The sequence below is a fragment of the Peromyscus maniculatus genome, chromosome 5 (assembly GCF_049852395.1).
Source record: "Peromyscus maniculatus bairdii isolate BWxNUB_F1_BW_parent chromosome 5, HU_Pman_BW_mat_3.1, whole genome shotgun sequence".
NCBI lineage: Eukaryota > Metazoa > Chordata > Mammalia > Rodentia > Cricetidae > Peromyscus > Peromyscus maniculatus.
The window spans coordinates 17,302,005-17,320,829 of NC_134856.1; the positions used below are offsets into that span (position 1 = coordinate 17,302,005).

The 18,825-nt window shown below is 42.7% G+C and overlaps 1 protein-coding gene across 12 annotated transcripts in view; it reads left to right on the forward strand.

The window, feature by feature from the left end:
* LOC107402604 (nuclear receptor coactivator 5-like) overlaps positions 1–18,825 on the forward strand; it is an 86,047-nt gene that overhangs the window by 20,165 nt on the left and 47,057 nt on the right. For 6 of the 12 annotated variants that reach the window (XM_016006671.3, XM_076571754.1, XM_076571755.1 and 3 more), the window contains exons 1-2: positions 2,344–2,485; positions 12,118–12,181. In XM_016006671.3, coding sequence (XP_015862157.3) covers positions 2,359–2,485; positions 12,118–12,181 — 191 coding nt within the window. In that variant the 5' untranslated portion in view covers positions 2,344–2,358. The other 6 variants (XM_076571760.1, XM_076571764.1, XM_076571758.1 and 3 more) reach the window with 2 other exon arrangements.

The following is an 18,825-nucleotide window of genomic DNA, read 5'->3' on the forward strand; positions in this document are numbered from 1 at the left end:
TCTTCCTTTTTTTTTTTTTTTTTTTAAAGAACCGTGAATGAAATCATATTTTACTACTGGAGTGTTGCCGCTTTCTTCATTTTTAATAAGGCATGGCTATCTTTCCACTTGTGCTCAAGTGGATATTTAATGAGTCCCCAAGTAATAGGCATTAACTTACTAAAATAGTTCACTGTTACAAAAAAGGATGAAAAGAATCGCTTTTTTCTGGGTTCTCCAAAGATTACAATTGTGTGTGTGTGTGTGTGTGTGTGTGTGTGTGTGTGTGTGTGTGTGTAAAAAGAAACTGCTTAAATGATTGTGGAGGCTTGTGTGCTTAGAATCATCAGGGTAGCCCTTAGGCTGCAGACCCATGGAGAAGCCAATCTTGTTGCAGTTTACATCTGAAGGCCTTCTAGAAGCTTCCTTTTGGCTTGGAGAGGGCAGTTGTCTTGTTTTAGTCAGTCCTTCAACTGACTAAATGAGGTCCATCTATATTATAGCAGACTGTCTACTTTAATCAAAATCTGATTTTTTTAAAAATTTTATTTATTTATATTTTATGTATGAGTGCTTTCTTTGCATGTAAACCTGCACACCAGAAGAGGGTGCCCGATCTCATTACAGATGGTTGTGAGCCACCATGCGGGTGCTGGGAATTGAACTCAGGACCTCTGAAGAGCAGCCAGTGTTCTTAACTCCTGAGCCATCCTTCCAGCCCCTCAAAATCTGATTTAATCATTAACATTTACTCAAAAACACCCTCTTAGAATGGTCTAGACTAGTGTTTGATGAACTAATCCTTGGCATGGCTGAGTTGACATGTAAAATAGTTTTCCCTCAGAATTCTGCATGAGGCACCTACCCTGTCATTCCTGCTTCTATTTTCCATGGTCCTTTCTCACTCTGGTCATACTCCTTGTTTTCTGCTCACTAACTATACTGGGAAGATGGAGAGAGATGAGTATGGTGGTACACATTTATAATCTCCAAACTGAAGAGACAAATAAGGGGGCTGGAGAGATGGCTCAGCGGTTAAGAGCACAGACTGTTCTTCCAGAGGTCCTGAGTTCAACTCCCAGCAACAACATGGTGGCTCACAACCATTCCTATGGGATCTGATGCCCTCTTCTGCAGATAGGACATTCATACATAAAATAAGTAAATCTTTAAAAAAAAAAAAAAAAAAAAACAGAGACAGATTGATAAGGAGCCAAGGACAGCCCATATTAATGACTCCACCAGAGTCCAACTTGGCAAGCCAATGGGTGTATTGGGGTTACTTACTGTAGTGTCAACGAAGGGTAACTTATTAATTTGTTGGTACATAGCTTGCCTAGGATGTGCAAGAACTTGGATTTAATCCTTAGCACTGGGGGTAGGGATGGAAATAATAAATAATTGTCTTTGTGTAACTGTTTTCTTACACTTATGGGTTTTATTGTTTTCTGGATATGATATTAATAGATGCTTACAATGGTTCACTCAGTAACCAGTCTTCAGAAATAAACTGATCACAGATTCATCAATATCACAAAGACAAAAACAAAACAAAACAAAGCACACACACACACACACACACACACACACACACACACAAACAAAACAACACTCCAGCACCCCCCCAGGAGACACCAGCCAGCAGAAGGTCCTTCACTGCCTTGCTGTTCACCTGTTCGTAGGCTACACTACTCCACAGTGAACATCCTCACAGAGATAAACAACATCAGAAAACTTGGTTAGGTGTGTATGCGTATTTGTGACCTTTATCGGTGGTCCTGTGTGTTGCAACCATGGGTGATGGGATTTTGGATTAGTGTCATTGTATTTTGAGACAGGGTGTCACTTAGGAGCCCTAGCTGGCTTGGAATCACTGTGCAGACCAGACTGGCCTTGAACTCACAGAGAGCTGGCCTGCCTCTGCCTTTTGAGTCTAGAATAAAGGTGTGCATCATCGTCATCTCTCTCTTTTTTCCCCCGCCAGAGCTGAGGACTGAACCCAGGGCCTTGTCCTTGCTAGGCAAGTGCTCTACTACTGAGCTAAATCCCCAGCCCCTATCGTCATCTCTTGTAATAGAACTGAAGCTTTTGGGTGCAGAAATTCTGTCTGTTCTGCCATACACTCAACATTTTGAACAGCAGTGTGTAGTACACAAATACTGAATCAGAGAGGTGATCTGGTTGCCAAAAAAAAAAAAAAAAATCCAACAAGAAAAAGAAAAGAAAAAAGAAAGACGAAACTGGAGGGAGGAAGGTATTGTAGAGGAGGGACTGAGAAAGAAGAAAAAAGGAAAGGTAAAGAGGGCGGGAAAAATCAGTGGTAGAGCCAGTTCCAGGCCCCAGTTTCTGGGAGGTGGAGTAGAGGAAAGGTGTTCTGCTATGCACCTCCGCCGCGGCAGGGGGCGCTGTGTGACTCAGCGAGCTTTGTGGGCGTGGCACGAGGGGGCGTGGCCACAGCCAAGCGAGGCAGGAGTAGAGAGGTTGAGGCAAGGTTCCGCAGCTCCAGGTGAGTGTCGCCTACTGCGCCTTACAATGAGGTCCTCCCGGCCCCGACGTGACACTCCTCTAGAGGCTGGGGTGCTGGGGAGGCAGAATCCGGGCCTCGGAGGCTGGGCCGCCTGGCTCCTGCAGGCCTCAGTTTCCCCTGCGGTGAGTGGGGGATGGGCTGGCTGCTTGGGGCGGCTCCTGGTTCCCGCCTGGCGGCCGGGCCTTGCCCTGGAGGCCCGGTTCCTCTTCCAGTGCAGCCTGGCGGCTGGACCAAACCTGGGCGTGAATCTAGAAGGTCAACTGTGGGACCTTGGGCAAGTCACGTCCCCTCTGTGCCTGGGTTCTCGGGGCTGGAACCGGCTGGATGGGGCCGAGGGGATGGCGCAGCGGGTCAAGGCGCCGGACGATGGTCGAAGGTTGTCCTCTGACTTCCACACCACTGCTGTGGCACGTGAGCACACCTCTACCCCAATAAGTAAATGTTAAAAAAAAAAAAAAAAAAAAAAAAAAAGAAAGATTGCTTTGAAATAGGCAGCGTGCACCCTGCCTGATATTCTGATGGTTTTTAAGAGCCCGGTATAGGTTCAGAGCACACCAAACCACTGTTTTCTTCGTGGTACCGTCCTGTAGTTGTGCTCCTGTGATGATGTAATTATCATTTGGACTGCCTGAGGTTTGTATTTGTTTGTTTTTGTCGTGTTGGGATGGAATCCGGGAGCTTCTGCGATATAGGGTGTACCACTGAGCCACACTCTCAGTTTAATAGTCTGTGAATTCCGTCCCCGTAAAGGAGGGCGGGCGGGGTAGAAATCGTTTTCCTCATATCTTTGATTGAGTGGGGAAGTCTGAGGCTTAGTTTTGGCCCGCTTGGGGGTCAGCGGTTGATTGTGAGGTTTCTGCTCTGTCTGAAAGAAGCATTTTACTAATTAGAATGTTTGATGAGCGTGGTGGTGGAGGCCTTTAATCCTACAGGGGCAGGCAGATCTTCCGTGTTCAAAGCCAGCTTGGTTTACATTGGGAGTTCCAGGACAGCCAGGGCTACGGCGTGAGACCTTAGTGCCTGGGAGGGTCTTTGACTCTAGAAAGTGCCTTGCAGCAGCAGCCCTTCCTCCTTCGGCGCCCCCCTCCCGCGCTTAGCTGTATTTGATCTGTAGTCTGGCTCTGACAGTGGAAGCGAAGGCTTTTTGCTGAGTCGGCACCTTCTGCCCAGGCTTCCCGGGCAGCCGGCAGTTCAGTGCTGATTTCAACGCTGCCCTCTGTTGAGAATGTGCAGAAGTCTGCTGCTTCTAAGAGAGGTCTCGTTTTGCCAGTTCTGGGGACAGTGAACTGGCTGGTGGGGTGACCCTGTTTCCAGATTTTTTTTTTTTAGAAAGACATTTCTTTTTTTCACATATATAACCGGACAGCTACAGTATTTTTCTTTTTAACTTATAAAGAACTGTAAAGAAGATCGTTACTATTTTGTCTATTCAATTTTTTTTCTTTCGGTTTTTCGAGACAGGTTTCTCTGTGTAGTTTTGGTGCCTGTCCGGATCTCACTCTGTAGACCAAGCTGGCCTCAAACTCACAGAGATCTGCCTGGCTCTGCCTCCTGAGTGCTGGGATTAAAGGCGTGCACCACCATTGCCCAGCGAAAGTTTTTTTCCCCCACATTTATTTATTTGGTGTGTATATGTGTGGGCTCATGAGTGTGTAGATGTCAGAGGTTTTCTCCTTTCATCATAGGTGTTCTGTGGTCGAATGGGAAGTCATGGAACTCAACTTGAGGCCTGGTAACATACGCATTTGCTCTCTGAGCCATTTAAATGGCCCAAATCTTGTTTCGTGAATATGTTTTTTTTAACTGTTTTCGGACTTAGCTTAGTAGTTGATGGAAATTGACTGGCAAAAAACAAAAACAACCTAGCTGGCTTCCTTGGGTCCCTTGTCTAACTTGTAAGTCTAATTTCATTATTAAGTTATCTTGTAGTTGGCTTTTAGCATAGTGTTTTGTGAAGTTCAGTCATCTGATAGCATGTTGCCAGACTTAGTTCCTCTTTGTTGCACTTTGGTTTTCCTTTTTTTTCCTTTCTTCTTGTGTTTTTTGAAATGGGATCACCTTGTACTGGTTCTGAACTTTGGGTCTCAAGTAAGCCTCACACTGTAGTCGCTGGGATTTGGGATGTGCACTGTCATGCCCTGTCTTTTTATGTATGTATGTATTTCAGTGCATTCACAAGTTCGTGGGCATCTAAATTGTTTAGTTTCTAGCTATCACGACTAACGCTGCTATGAACATTCTTGGACCTGTGTTTCATTTCTCTTGGAAAAGTAAGAGTGGAATTGTTAGGTCATACAGTAAAGTTATGTTTGCCTTTTTGAGGACATGCCACACTACTTTCTGAAGCTTTAATACTACCTTATATCCCTGCCAGTAATCAATCTGTGAGGATCCTGAATGCTTTGCGTTCTCATCAGTACTTTTGGGGCTGGACATAGCAGCCAGGGCCTTGTGCCTTCTTAGGACATTGACCTGCACTGCCCACCCTCGGATCTGTCTTCTTCGTTACAGCCGTCTTAGCAGGAGTGAAGTGGTATGCTCTTGTTGGGTTTTGGTTTGTTTCTCTTATGGATTGTTGTTCCTAGTTAGCATTAACGTCTCATTTGAAATGGTCTTTATGGTGTTGTTCTTGGGACATATCCAATTGATGTGGGCGGGCCCAGCCTTTTGTGGGCAGCTCCGTTCCCTGGGCAGGTGTTCTAGGCTGGAGAGAGCTGGCCGAGTGTGAGCCTGTGAGTGAGCCAGCAAGTGGTAGTCTGCACGGTTCCTGCTTTTGAAATTCCTGCCCTGACTTCCCTCGGTGATGGAGTGTATGACCTGGAAGTGTGAGCCAAATACACCCTTTCCTCCATGAGGAGCTTTTGGTCAGCAACAGAAGGAAACTACGACAACTGTTTTTTTATTGTGGTAAGAACACTTAGGGTTTGCCGTCTTAGCCATTCCCTCCTTCTAAGCTCTCCGAACCCCGTCACCATTTCCAGCTGCATATCTCAGTGTCAAGTATATTCACATTGTCATGAAACAGAATAACTGTAAGGCTTTTTTATCTTGCCAAAGTGAAATTTATTACCTATTAACCAACTCCTGTTTTTCCTCCGTTAGCTTCTGCCAGGCACCATTCTGCTCTCTTTTCATGATTTAATCTAGGTATTTCGTACACGTGGAACACAGTAATGTTTATAGCTCTTCGTCCTTCGGATGTCTTTATGGCTTGTCCATGTTGCAGTATGTGTCAGACTTTCTTCCTTAAGGCTGAGTAATACTCTTGGGTTTTCTTTTGCTGTACTGTAGAAAGTGTTTGGCCACTGAGGCCGCTGAGACATATACTGAGTGAGCTTTGTCTTTTTATTCTTTTATTTTTATTTTTTTAGGTTTTTGAAACTTTGTTTTTCTCCCCTTTCTTAAAATTGAAAATATCCTGGTGGTGGTGGCACATGTCTTTTTAATCCCAGCCCTCAGGAGGCAGAGGCAGGAGTTCGAGGCCAGCTTGGTTTATAGAGTGAGTTCCAGGATAGCAAGGGCTACAAAGAGAAACCCTGTCTTGAAAAAACAAAAACAAACAAACTGAAAATAAATTTCTTTCATGCAGTATATTGTATTGTCTCCCTCCCCCCAATTCCTCCTAGATCCTCCCCACCTTCCTGCCCCCCCCAAATCCACACCCTTCCCTTCTCTCATTAGAAAACAGTCATCTAAATAATAATAATAATAATAATAATAATAATAATAATAATAATAGATAAAATAAAAGCCAACAAAACAGAATAGGACAAAAACAAAACAAGCAAACAAAAAAAGGAAAAATGCCAAAGAACAGCACAAAAAAGACAGACAGACAGACAGACATTGCACACAGAGAAATGCCATAAAAACACAACATTGGAAATCATAATATATAAGCAGAAGACCTGTAAGGTAAAACAAACTAAAAGCCCAGACAAAGCATTTTGTGACAGAAAACCTCTTAAAACATTGAGCTCATTCTGTGTTGGCCATCTACTATTGGGCATGGGGCCCAACCAGTGAGACCCCGTTGGAGTAATTTTTCCTTTGCAGGCGGTTCTCAGTTGGAGATAGCTTCTGCATTAGGAATGGGGGCTTGTGTCCATTTCTGCTCACAGCACTGGGACCCCATCTGGCTTAGACCTGTGCAGTGGCTAAGAATACTTGCTGCTCTTGCAGAGGACACGAGTTTAGTTTCCAGCAGCCAAATCCAGAGGCTCACAGCCTCTGTGACTCCTGCTCTAGGGTCATCTGGTGCTTATGGCCTCTGTGGGTACCCACATCCATGTGTGTATACCCACACAGACTTAGACACAAATACATAATTCAAAATAATAACATCATTATGACGCACGCCTTTAGTCCCAGCACTCGGGAGGCAGAGGCAGGCGGATCTCTGTGAGTTCGAGGCCAGCCTGGTCTACCAAGTGAGTTCCAGGAAAGGCGCAAAACTGCACAGAGAAACCCTGTCTCGAAAAACCAAAAAAAAAAAAAAAAAAAGTTTTTAAAAAATTTTTTATATCTTTTATATTTATATTGTATGAATGTTTTGCCTGCATGTATGTCTGTTTGCCCACCATGTGTATGCCTGGTCCCTGTAGAGGCCACAAGAGGGTAGCAGATCCCATGGAACAGGAATTACAGGCCATTATGAGCTACTGTGTGGGTGCTGGGAATCCAGCCTGGGTCCTCTGCAAGAGCAGCCAGTACTCTTAACTGCTGAGCCACCTCTCTAGCTACCCCCCCATTAAAAGATTTTAACATGAGACCTGTGGTCTTGCTCATTTGCTCAGCTGTTTTTGAATTTGTAATCCCTTTACCTCCTGAATAGCTGGTGACTATAGTCTTTTGAATTTGTATGCCACATCCTGACTGTCCAGCAGTGTGTGGTCTTGGTTATGGTGTGCATGCTATGATCAAGTATGTCCACGATCATAACATTTTAAGGATCTGCTTTCAGTTCTTTCGGATGCATACCAAGATGTGGAATTATTTGGATCATAATGGTGATTCTGTTAATTTTTTTCTACCATGGCCTTACCATTTTATATTCCTAACTTTTTTTTTTAATAGTAGGCATCCTTATGTAGGAAAGAAATGACCTCTTTTGGTTTTGCTTTACATTGATCTTTCCAGTCACAACCGGTCCTGAGCTGCCATGTGCTTTGTGTCACATGTACATGTTGAAAGAGTGTCTGTGAAATCCTCTTTGTTTTTTGGAGATAGGATTACTCTCTAGCCGAGGCTGACATGAAATACTGCCGGGGCTAGCCTCAAACTTGGGAGGGTCCTCCTGTCTCAAATTACAGGTATACACACCACTACAGATCTTTGCTTGTTATTTAAAGCATTATTTGCATTGTCTTTTATTACTGAATTTGTAGGCGCTCTTTATGTTTACTGTATTTATGTGAATTCTTTGTCAAAAATAAAATTTGCAGGTATTTCCATAATATCTTCTGAAACATAAAAGTAAAAAATGTAGTTAATATGTCCCACTTACCAACTTTTCTTTTTACACTGCTAGGGATCGAAAGCAAGGGCCTTGCAGCATGCTGGGCAGGCTGTCAGTGAGCGCCATAGTTTTTGCGACCATGTGTGAGCCTGTGTAGCTCAGGCTGGTCTTGAACACCCAGGCTTCCTGCCACGGTCCCCTGAAGGCTGGAATTACGATGTAAGCCACCACACCTGATTCCCTTCAGTATTTGTTGTTGTTGTTGAGACTCTGCTCCCGACTTTCCCATTTTCTTCAGTCTTGCCCTGAAGTTTTATTCCCAGGTAACCTACCTGGGCAGTGAGCGGCGGGAGAGGCGTTTCTTTGTTCAGTAGGCGTGGCGACTGCAGAGAGATGGTGGGGGGGGGGGGGAGGGAGGGACCACCATCAGCCCGCTCGGAGCCCGTTAGGTTGTGACAGTGTGGGAGGCACACTGATGGAGGCAGAGGGCCTGAACGGATGTCTTCACAGCCCGTGAACTCCACGGCTGTCCCTATTTTAGGTCCTTTTACCAATTTGGAGGTTGTTGCTGAAAGTTCAGCTCAGGGTCCCTTTGCTAGGAAGCAGTCCCTGATCTTCCTTGCTTACCCCAAAGATGCTTGCTCCCCGATCTTCCTTGCTTACCCCCAAAGATACTTGCTCCCCGATCTTCCTTGCTTACCCCAAAGATGCTTGCGTGTGGTACTTTGTTTTTGCCGGGTCCAGTGCGGCAGAAGAGGAGTGAGTGCGCACAGCGCGATGCAGACTCTCTGGGTTTCTCCTGTATGGAAAAGAGAACAGCTCTGTTCTACAGCTTGGTGTCTTTTATTTAAGGACAGAGTGAGCTGCTGAGCGTGTCAGGTCTTGTCTCGAGCTTTAAAGGTCAGAAGGGCTCAGTGCTGCTTTCTCAGAAAAGTGCCTAAAGGCGTTCGTTTTCCTCCTGGCTGTCAGATTGCCCTGCACTATTCCACAGAGACAAGTGAAAGCCGAGGGAGGACTAACCAGGTCACAGGTTAGGCTTGCCTGCCCTTGATGAAAGCTTTACAGGCTGCCTGTGTAGCAACATATTTTACTACATTACTACTGTAGGGTAAAAGGGCCAGCCAAAGAAATACACCCTAGCCCTGAAACCAGAGCCAAAGAAACACACTCAGCACCTAACCAAGTCAGAAAAAAACAAAACAAACAAACAAACAAACAAACAAACAAACAAACAACAACCAATCCCTGGGCAGGAAAACCAACCAATCCCGGAGTACAAAACCAACTAATCCCCGAGTACAAAATCTAGCCAATCTCTGAGCTTCTCGAAACTCAGGGATTGAAATCCAATCAATTCCCACCCTGAAAATCTTCACCCTGAAAAAATTCCGCCCCCAAGAAGCCCTGTATAAGCCCTGTGCTGGGACAGTTTGCAGAGGCAGCCAGTCTCCTGAATTCCTCCCTCGCTTGAATGAGGTTTTGTTGAGACCTTTCAGCAGAGCAGAGAAGTAACATCTTTCAGGGAGCGGAACTGTAGCAAAGCCCCTGCGGAAACCCTCTCCTAGCAGAGCAGAGCTGTTCCATTGTGGAAACATTCCTTGGGGTCAGGGCTGTAAGCTGCTGCGCTTATGGTGACTTTGTGGTACTCCTTGGCTCCTGACTCCCAGGATCCCTTTCCATCCGAGCTGCAGTTGCTTACAGCTACTACTGCCTTAAACTACATTTGTTGAACAGTTCAGTGAATATTTGTCAGGTGCTCCATGTGACACTGGATGCTTTTGAAGTATTTTATTTTTCTTTTATGTATTTGAGTGTTTTTACCTGCATGTATGTGAGTGCACCACATTCATGCAGTGCCTGAAGAGGTCAGAAGGTGTCCCCAGGTTTGGTTCCTAGCACCCACATGGCAGCTCACAGCTGTGTGTAATTCCAGTTTCAGGGACACTGTTCTGTCTTCCACAGACATTACATGTGTGTAGTACATTTTCATACATGCAGTCAAATTCTCATACACATAAAACTAAAAATAAATAAATCTCCAGGACCCCAGCCAGTGGTGTTGTACTGCCCACATTCCGAGGGGCTCTAACCACCTGTTTAATCTAATCTAGAAACTCCCTTACAGACATGCACAGTGATTTGTTTCCATGGTGATTCTGAGTTTCATCAAGCTGGCAGTCAAGATTGACCATCATAGCACTTGTGCTAGGCATCGTTTGCCCACCTGCTAAGGGCCCCGTGTCCTAATACTGTTACCGTGAGGGAGCATAAGACTTGTAGGAACACAATACATGGACCTTTTCTGATGTAATTGATAAGATGACAAGGATATGGAACAGTTAGGTCCCTCTCACGTTGCTGCTGGAAATGTAAAGTGGAGCTGCCTCTATGGAAAAAAGCCTGGTGTTTTCTCAAAAACTTAAACATGTAGTTATTTTTAAAAATTACTAATGTGCCGGGCGGTGGTGGCACACGCCTTTAATCCCAGCACTTGGGAGGCAGAGCCAGGTGGATCTCTGTGAGTTCGAGGCCAGCCTGGTCTCCAAAGCGAGTTCCAGGAAAGGCGCAAAGCTACACAGAGAAACCCTGTCTCGAAAAACCAAAAAAAAAAAAAAAAAAAAAAAAAAATTACTAATGTGTATGTATCTGTGCGTGTATGCCACATGTGTGCAGGTGCCCACAGAGGCCTGAAGAGGAGATCAGATTCTAACCTGGAGTTAGAGGCAGTTGGTGCTTTCCTACGTGGGTGTGAGGGAATAGAACTCAGGTCCTCTGGGAGGACTGGGAAGCCATCTCTCTAGCCCCATCATACAGTTATTTATAACTGTGTTACTCTAAGAGTAGTCTACTGGCCGGGCAGTGGTGGCACACGCCTTTAATCCCAGCATTCGGGAGGCAGAGGCAAGTGGATCTCTGTGAGTTCGAGGCCAGCCTGGTCTACAGAGTGAGTTCCAGGACAGCCAGGGCTACACAGAGAAACCCTGTCTTTTTTTTTTTTTTTTTTAAGAAGAAATAAAAAAAGGTTCATATAAATCATGTAAACAAGAATTCTTAAAGGCCCTATTCATAATAGTCAAAAAGTGTAAACAACCAAGCACCTGTCACCGTCTGAACAGTGAAATCTTCCTCAGCCATAGGAAGAAGAAGGTACTGTATTCTATAGTGCAGATGACTTGAAAGTGTGCTGAGTAGAAGAAGCCAGACATAAGAGAAGAGGATGTGCTCTTGGATTCCATTATGTGAAATGTCCAAAATAGACAACTCCTCAAGACAGACTAGTTTTAGTCATTGGGGACTGAGAAGAGGGAAAAGTAGAGCTGGCCATTGCATTTCTTTTTATGGTGGTCACACAACTGTGAACGTCCGAAAGAGACCTCCATAAAGTTCACCTTTCGCCCATTCCGAGGATTGAACTCGGGCTTTCTCTCATGTTGGGCAAACACTCTACCATAGGTAGCACCAAGGAGCTCTCAGTCTCCCAAGTGCCGGGCTTACAGTTGTGTGTGTCGTGAGTATCAGTCTCTAGCATGAAAAGAAATAAACCAAGGTAACATGAAGTATATTTTAATAGAAAGGGTTCCTTAGTGTTTCTTCTTATTACCAAGCTTTATTGTTTCTACCTTTTAGTCTTAGACATTTCATCATCTTAGGAGGCTTATTAGTAAATCAATTGATTAAGGGGAGAAATCCTTGCTGGCCCTAAAGAACAGGTGTTTTATGGTGCTTTGGTGACATGCTTTTCTCTGTCACCTTTGTCCAGCAGCATGTGGCACTGAGGGAGAAGACTCAGCAAAGGGGAGCCGAAATCAGTGAAATAAAGTCCAGGTTTTCTTAAGTCTTTTTTAAACCTGGACCTTGTGATGCTAGGCAAGTGTTCCACCAGTGAGCTGCACCCCCAGTTTTAAAAATTATCCATTGCCACTGTGGTTGTTAGCTTATACTTCCTCTGTCCTGTTCTGCAATCTCATTTCTCTTCTCTTGCACAGAAATGGAATTCATAAAGTGTCTCTAGGCTGTAATTGTTAGTTCTTTGTTGTGTGTGTTTGGAATTGACAATTGCAGGGTGGGAGTGTGGGTTGGAAACAAGCATTGCTGCTGGTATTGATGTTGTGAAAATTGATCTTCTGATTTAATTGTTGAAATATCTTTTCAGGACTTAAGATGTTTTCATTGATCAGGCGCCATGTAGGACATAGAAGATCTTCAGTAGCTAAAAGGTAAAGCGAAATATTTTTTGAATGTGTCTTATGTTTTTAATGCACTCTGGGGTAAAAATATCAAAATTGGATGAAGACAGAAGTGCAGGTATCAAGATTTAACTTTGACAGTTATTTCTCATTTCACTTGAATTTTTAGTCCATGTAATTAGAAAAATGACATCCTTTTCATTTTCTGGCTGCATAAGCAATACACAGTTTGTTTTGTTTTTAAATAAACAATTTTGGAAAAATTGCATACTCACAAGAAGCTGAAAGATACACTTTGTAAATATATCCACAACCCTGTGTTGTGCGGTATGAAGCAAGCTCCAGTCAGAAGGAAAAGAGCCCAAGAAAAGGCACAAGAATCAGAGACCCACTCATTCACAGTCAGGAATCTCATAAAAACACTAAACTGGAAGCCATAATATATATGCAGAGGACCTGGTGCAGACCCGTGCAGGCCCGAGCATACTACTTCAGTTTCTGTGAGTTCATATGAGCTTTGCCCATGTTGATTTAGAGGGACTTGTTCTCCTGATGTCCTCCATCCCGTCCTCCTCTTTCTAGGGGTTCCCTGAACTCTGAGAGGAGGAAGTTGATGCAGACATCCCATTTAGGGCTGAGTATTCCACAGTCTCTCATTCTGTATAATGCCTGGCTGTGGATCTCTGTGTTTGTTCCCATCTGCTGCAGGAGGAAGCTTCCCTGATGATGGCTGAGCAAGGCACTGATCTTTGAGTATAGCAGAATGTCACTAGGAGTCATTTTATTGCTAATTTTTTTTTTTTTTTTCTTTTTAGACCCACAGTATTTGATTATACCCTAGGTCCCTGGTCTATGTAGTTTGGTTCTTGATCACCCAAGCAATGTTGGTTATGGGTTCATCTTGTGGAGTGGTTCTTAAGTCAAATCGGATAGTGGTTGGTTACTCCCACAAGCTTTGTGCCACCATTGAAGTAGTGTGTCTTGCAGGCAGGACACCATTGTAGATCAAAGGGTTTGTGGCTGGTTTGGTGTTTATGTTTTTCTTTTGGTAAAGTGCAGAGTACCTTCCTGTACCAAAGACACTAGAATGTAGGCATTCGACTCCTTTGGCCAACAAATCAGTTAGATATAAATAACCCAGTCCCGGTACTGGAAGCTTCATTTGGTGACAAGGATGTCCAGTTGGGGCTCTGTCTCCCCCATTCTTTGGTGCTTTCATTTAGATCACCTTCATGTGTGCATATATTTTGGAAAGCCTCTGCTGTATTTGGTTTTTATACTACCCCTCAAATGGTCCTGAATTTTAGCTGTCTCTTCCGGTATTCCCTCCCTCATCCCCCTCCTGATCCCCTTGATCTCCCATCCCAGCTCCTCCCTATCCATCCATATAATCATCCTATTTCCCTTTCCTAATGAGATCTATCTGTATTCCCTAGTCTCTATGTCTAATCTCTGTGATCCTACAGATTGTAGCCAGGTTATTTTTGACTTAACAGCTAATATCCACATGTAAGTGGATACATACCATATTTGTCTTTCTGGATCTGGGATACCTCACTCAGAATGATTTTTTTTTCTAGTTCTATCAATTTACTTGCAAAATTCATGATGTCATTTTTTAAAAAAACATCTTAAATTCCATTTTGTAACTATACAGCACTTCCTTATCCATTGTTTTGTTTTTGTTTTTGTTTTGTTTTGTTTTGTTTTGGTTTTTTCGAGACAGGGTTTCTCTGTGTAGCTTTGCGCCTTTCCTGGAGCTCACTTGGTAGCCCAGGCTGGCCTCGAACTCACAGAGATCCCCCTGGCTCTGCCTCCCGAGTGCTGGGATTAAAGGCGTGCGCCACCAACGCCCGGCTTGTTTTTGTTTTTTGAGACAGGGTTTCTCTGCATAGTTTTGGTGTCTGTCCTAGCTAGATCTTACTCTGTAGACTAGGCTGGCCTCGAACTCAGAGATCTGCCTGGCTCTGCTTCCTGAGTGCTGAGATTAAAGGCATGTACCATCACTGCCTGGCCCTCCATTCTTTGTTTTTGGCTCTTCTAGACAGGATTTCTCTATGTAGTCTTGGCTGTCCTGGAACTCACTCTGTAAACCAAGCTGGCCTTGAACTCAGAGGTCTGCTTGCCTCTGCCTCCTGAGTGCTAAAAGGCATACACCACCGCCAGGTTCTTATTCATTTCTCTGAATAATGAGGGACATTTAGGTTGTTTCTAATTTCTGGCTGTTATGAATAGAGTAGCAATGAACATAGTTAGGTACGTGTCTCTGTGTTAAGATGAAGCATCCTTTGGGTCTATGTCTGTGCTGGCTAATTTTATGTCAATTTGACACAAGATAGAGTTATCTGAGAGGAGGGAACCCCAATTGAGAAAATGCCTCTATAAGGTGGAGCTGTAGGTAAGCCTGAAGAGCATTTTCTTAATTAATGATTGATGTGGGAGGGCCCATCTCATTGTGGGTGGGGTCAACCCTGGGCATGTGGTCCTGGGTTCCATAAGAAAGCAGGCAGAGCAAGCCATGGAGATCAAGCCAGTAAGCAGCACCTCTCAATGACCTCCGAATCAGCTCCTGCCTCCAGATTCCCACCCTGTTTGAGTTCCTGCCTTAATTTCCTTTAGTGATGGATTATGGATGTGGAAGCATAAGCCAAATAGACCCTTTCCTCCTTAAATTGCTTTTGGTCTTGGTGTTCCATCATAACAGTAGTAACCCAAGCTAAGACCCAAAGGTGGTGGTATAGCTGGATCTTGAGGTAGATTGATTCTCATCTTCTTGAGCAACAGACTCTGATTTCCATAGTGGCCGTACAAGTTTGCACCCTCACTAGCAATGGAGGAGTGCTCCTGTTGCTCCACATCCTTGCCAGCACGAGCTGTCACTTGTGTGATTGATCTTAGCCATTTTTACTTGTGTAAGGTTAAATCTCAAAAGTAGTTTTGATTTGTATTTCTCTAATAGCTAAGGATGTTGAACATTTTTCAAAGTGTTTCTCATCCATTTGATTTCCCTCTATTGAGAATTCTGTTTAGATCTGCACCCCATTTTTAAGTTGGGTTATTTTTTTCTTGGTAACTAGTTTGTTTGTTTAAAGTTCTTTATATGTTTTGGATAGTAGCTCTCTACTGGTCAGATGTGTAGTTGATAAAAGTCTTTTCCCATAGGCTGCTGCTTTGTCTGAATGACAGTGTCCTTTGCCATGCAGAAGCTTCTCAGTTACCTGAGGTCCCATTTATTAATTGTAGATCCTAGTGCCTGTACTAACTATATTCTGTTCAGAAAGTCATCTCTGTGCCAGCAAGTACAAGGCTACTCCCACTTTCTCTTCTGTCAGGCTCAGTGCATCTTTTTTTTTTTAGATTTATTTATTTATTTATTTATTTATTTATTTATTTATTTATTTATTTATTTATTTATTTATTTATTTATTATACATACCGTGTTCTATCTGCATGTGTCCTTGCAGGCCAGAAGAGGGCACCAGATCTTATTACAGGTGTTTATGAGCTGGGAATTGAACTTAGGACCTCTGGAAGAGCAGTCAGTGCTCTTCACCACTGAGCCATCTCTCCAGCCTAGTGCATCTGGTTTTATGTTGAGGTCTTTGATCCATCTGGAGTTGAGTTTTGTCCTGGGTGATAAAAGGATCTATTAGCATTCTTCTTCATCTGACATCCAGTTTGACCAGCACCTTTTGTTGAAGATACTGTGTTTTTTCCAGATACCTTTTATTATTCAGGATTGTTTTAGCTATCCAGGGTTTTTCCATAGGAAGCTACAAATTTTTCTTGCAAGATCTTTCAAGAATTGTGTTGTAATTTTGACAGAGGATTGCATTAAATTTGTAGATTGCTTTTGATATGATGGCTGTTTTTTTCTATATTAATTCTACCAATCCATGAGCATGAGCATTTCTATTTTCTTTTTAAGCTTTATTTATTTATGATGTGTGTGGTATTCTGCATGTATACCTGCGTGTCAGAAGAGGGCACTAGATCTCATTGTAGGTGGTTGTGAGCTACCTGGGAATTGAACTCAGGACCTCTGGAAGAGCATCCAGTGCTTTTAACCTCTGAGCCATCTCTAGCCCTGATCTTTCTATTTTCTGAAATCATCTTCAATTAATTTCTTCAATGACTTGTTTTTTTTTTTTTTTTTTTTTTTTTTTTTTTTCCCCAAGATAGGGTTTCTCTATGTAAAGGCCCTAGCTGTTCTGGAACTTGCTTTGTAGACCATGCTGGCCTCAAATTCAGATATCTGCCAGCCTCTGTGCGTGGCGCCCGGCTGAATTTTTTAATCATATAAGTTAACCCAAGATACTTTATATTATTTGAGGCTATTATGAAAGGTGTTGTTTCTCTTATTTCATTCTCAATCTGTTTGTCTTTTGTATATAAGAGGGCTGCTGATTTTTGTTACTTAGTTTTGTATCCAGCTACTATGCTGAAAGTGTTTAACAGCTATTGTTTAACACCAAGGAGTTTCTTGGTGAAATTTTTTTAGGGTCACTAAATATGCTATCATATCATCTACAGATAAATATATTTTAACTTCTTCCTTTCCAACTTGTATCCCCTTGATCTCCTTCAGTTGTCTTAGTGCTTTAGCTAAAACTTCAAGTACTATATTGAAGAGGAATAGAGAAAGTGGACAACCTTGTCTTGTTCCTTATTTTAGTGGAATTGTTGTGGGTTTCTCTCTGTTTAATTCGATGTTGGCTATGGGCTTGCTGTAAATTGCCTTTATTATGTTTAGTATGTTCCTTGTATCCCTAATCTCTCCAGGACTTTTATCATGAAGGGGTATTGGATTTTTGTCAAAAGCCTTTCCTGCATCTAATGAGATGATCATGTGTTTTTGTTTTTGTTTTTTTTTTCCTTTCAATTTGTTTATATAGTGGGCATTCATCAATTTCTGTATGATTAACCATCCCTGCATCTCTGGAATGAAGCCTACTTGATCATGGTGGATGATCTTTTTGATGTGTTCTTGGATTCTGTTTGCAAGTATTGTATTGAGAAATTTTACATCTATGTTTATAAGAAAAATTGGTCTGTAATTCTCTTTCTTTGTTGGGCCTTTATGTGGTTTGGATATCAGGGTAACTGTGGCCTTGTAAAAAGAATTGGGCAGTGTTCCTTCTCTTTCTATTTTATGGAATAATTTGGAGAGTGTTGGCATTAACTCCTCCTCCAATAGTTCATCTGGTAGAGCTAAGGACTGTAATTAACTCCCAGGCATTAACTCTTCTTTGAAAGTCTGATAGAGTTCTGCACTGAAACATTCCTTTCTGGTCCTGGGCTTTTATTTTGTTAGGATACTTTTAATGACTGCTTCTGTTTCACTAGGGATTGTAGATCTCTTTAAATCGCTTATCTGATCTTGATTTAACTTTAGTGAGTAGTATGTATTGAGAAAATTATCCATTTCTTTTATTAGATTTTACGATTTGGTATAGTATTGGTTTGTAAAGTATGTCTTTTTGATTCTCTGGATTTCTTCAGTGTCTGTTGTTATGTCCCCCTTTTCATTTCTAGTTTTGTTGATTTGGATATTTTCCTTCCACTTTTTAGGTAATTTGGATAAGCATTTGTCAGTCTTACTGGTTTTACCAAAGAACCAATTCCTTGTTTTACTAATTTTTTTTTTGTGTGTGTGTGATTTTGTTTTTTTGTTTGCTTCTGTTTTATTGATTGCAGCCCTGAGTGTGATTATTTCTTAACTTCTTCTCCTTTGGGTGTGATTTCTTCTTTGTGTTCTACAGCAGTGGTTCTCAACCTTCCGAAGGTTGCGACACTTTAACACAGTTCCTCATATTGTGCTGGCCCCCAACCATAAAATTACTTCGTTGCTACATCATAACTATAATTTTGCTACTTGTATGAATTGCAATGTAAATATCTGATATGTGACCCCCCCCATGGGTCACGACCCACGGGTTGAGAACCACTTTTCTAGAGCGTTCAGGTATTGAGTTACTAGTATGAGATCTGTCTATTTTATTTATTTATTTTTTTAAGATTTATTTATTTATTATGTATACAGTGTTCTGTCTGCATGTATGCCTGCAGGCCAGAAGAGGGCACCAGATCTCATCACAGATGGTTGTGAGCCACCATGTGGTTGCTGGGGATTGAACTCAGGACCTCTGGAAGAGCAGTCGGTGCTCTTAACCTCTGAGACATCTCTCCAGCCCCCTTATTTTATTTTTTTAATGTAGGCACTTAGTGCTATGAATTTGCCTGTTAGAACTGCCTTCCTTGAGTCCCATAAGTTTGGGGGATGTTATATATTCATTTTCATTCAGTATTGAGTTATTGAGTTTCCATGAGTTGTTTCAGTTGTTGATATCCAGCTTTGATGCGTGCTGGTCAGATGGGATGCAGGATATTATTTCAGTTTTCTTGTATCTGTTGAGACTTGCTTTATATCTGAGTATGTGGTCAGTTTTGGAGAAAGTTCCATGAGGTGCCCAGAAGGTCTGTTCTTTTTTGTTTGGGTGGAATGTTCTGTAAGTACCTGTTAGGTCCATTTGGTTATAATGTCAGTTAGCTCCAGCATTTCTCTATTTGTCTGGTCCTGACATCCCTGGGTTTGTGGTCCTGGGTTCTATAAGAAAACAGGCAGAGCATGTCAGGAAGAACAAGCCAGTAAGCAGCACCCCTTCATGCCTGGG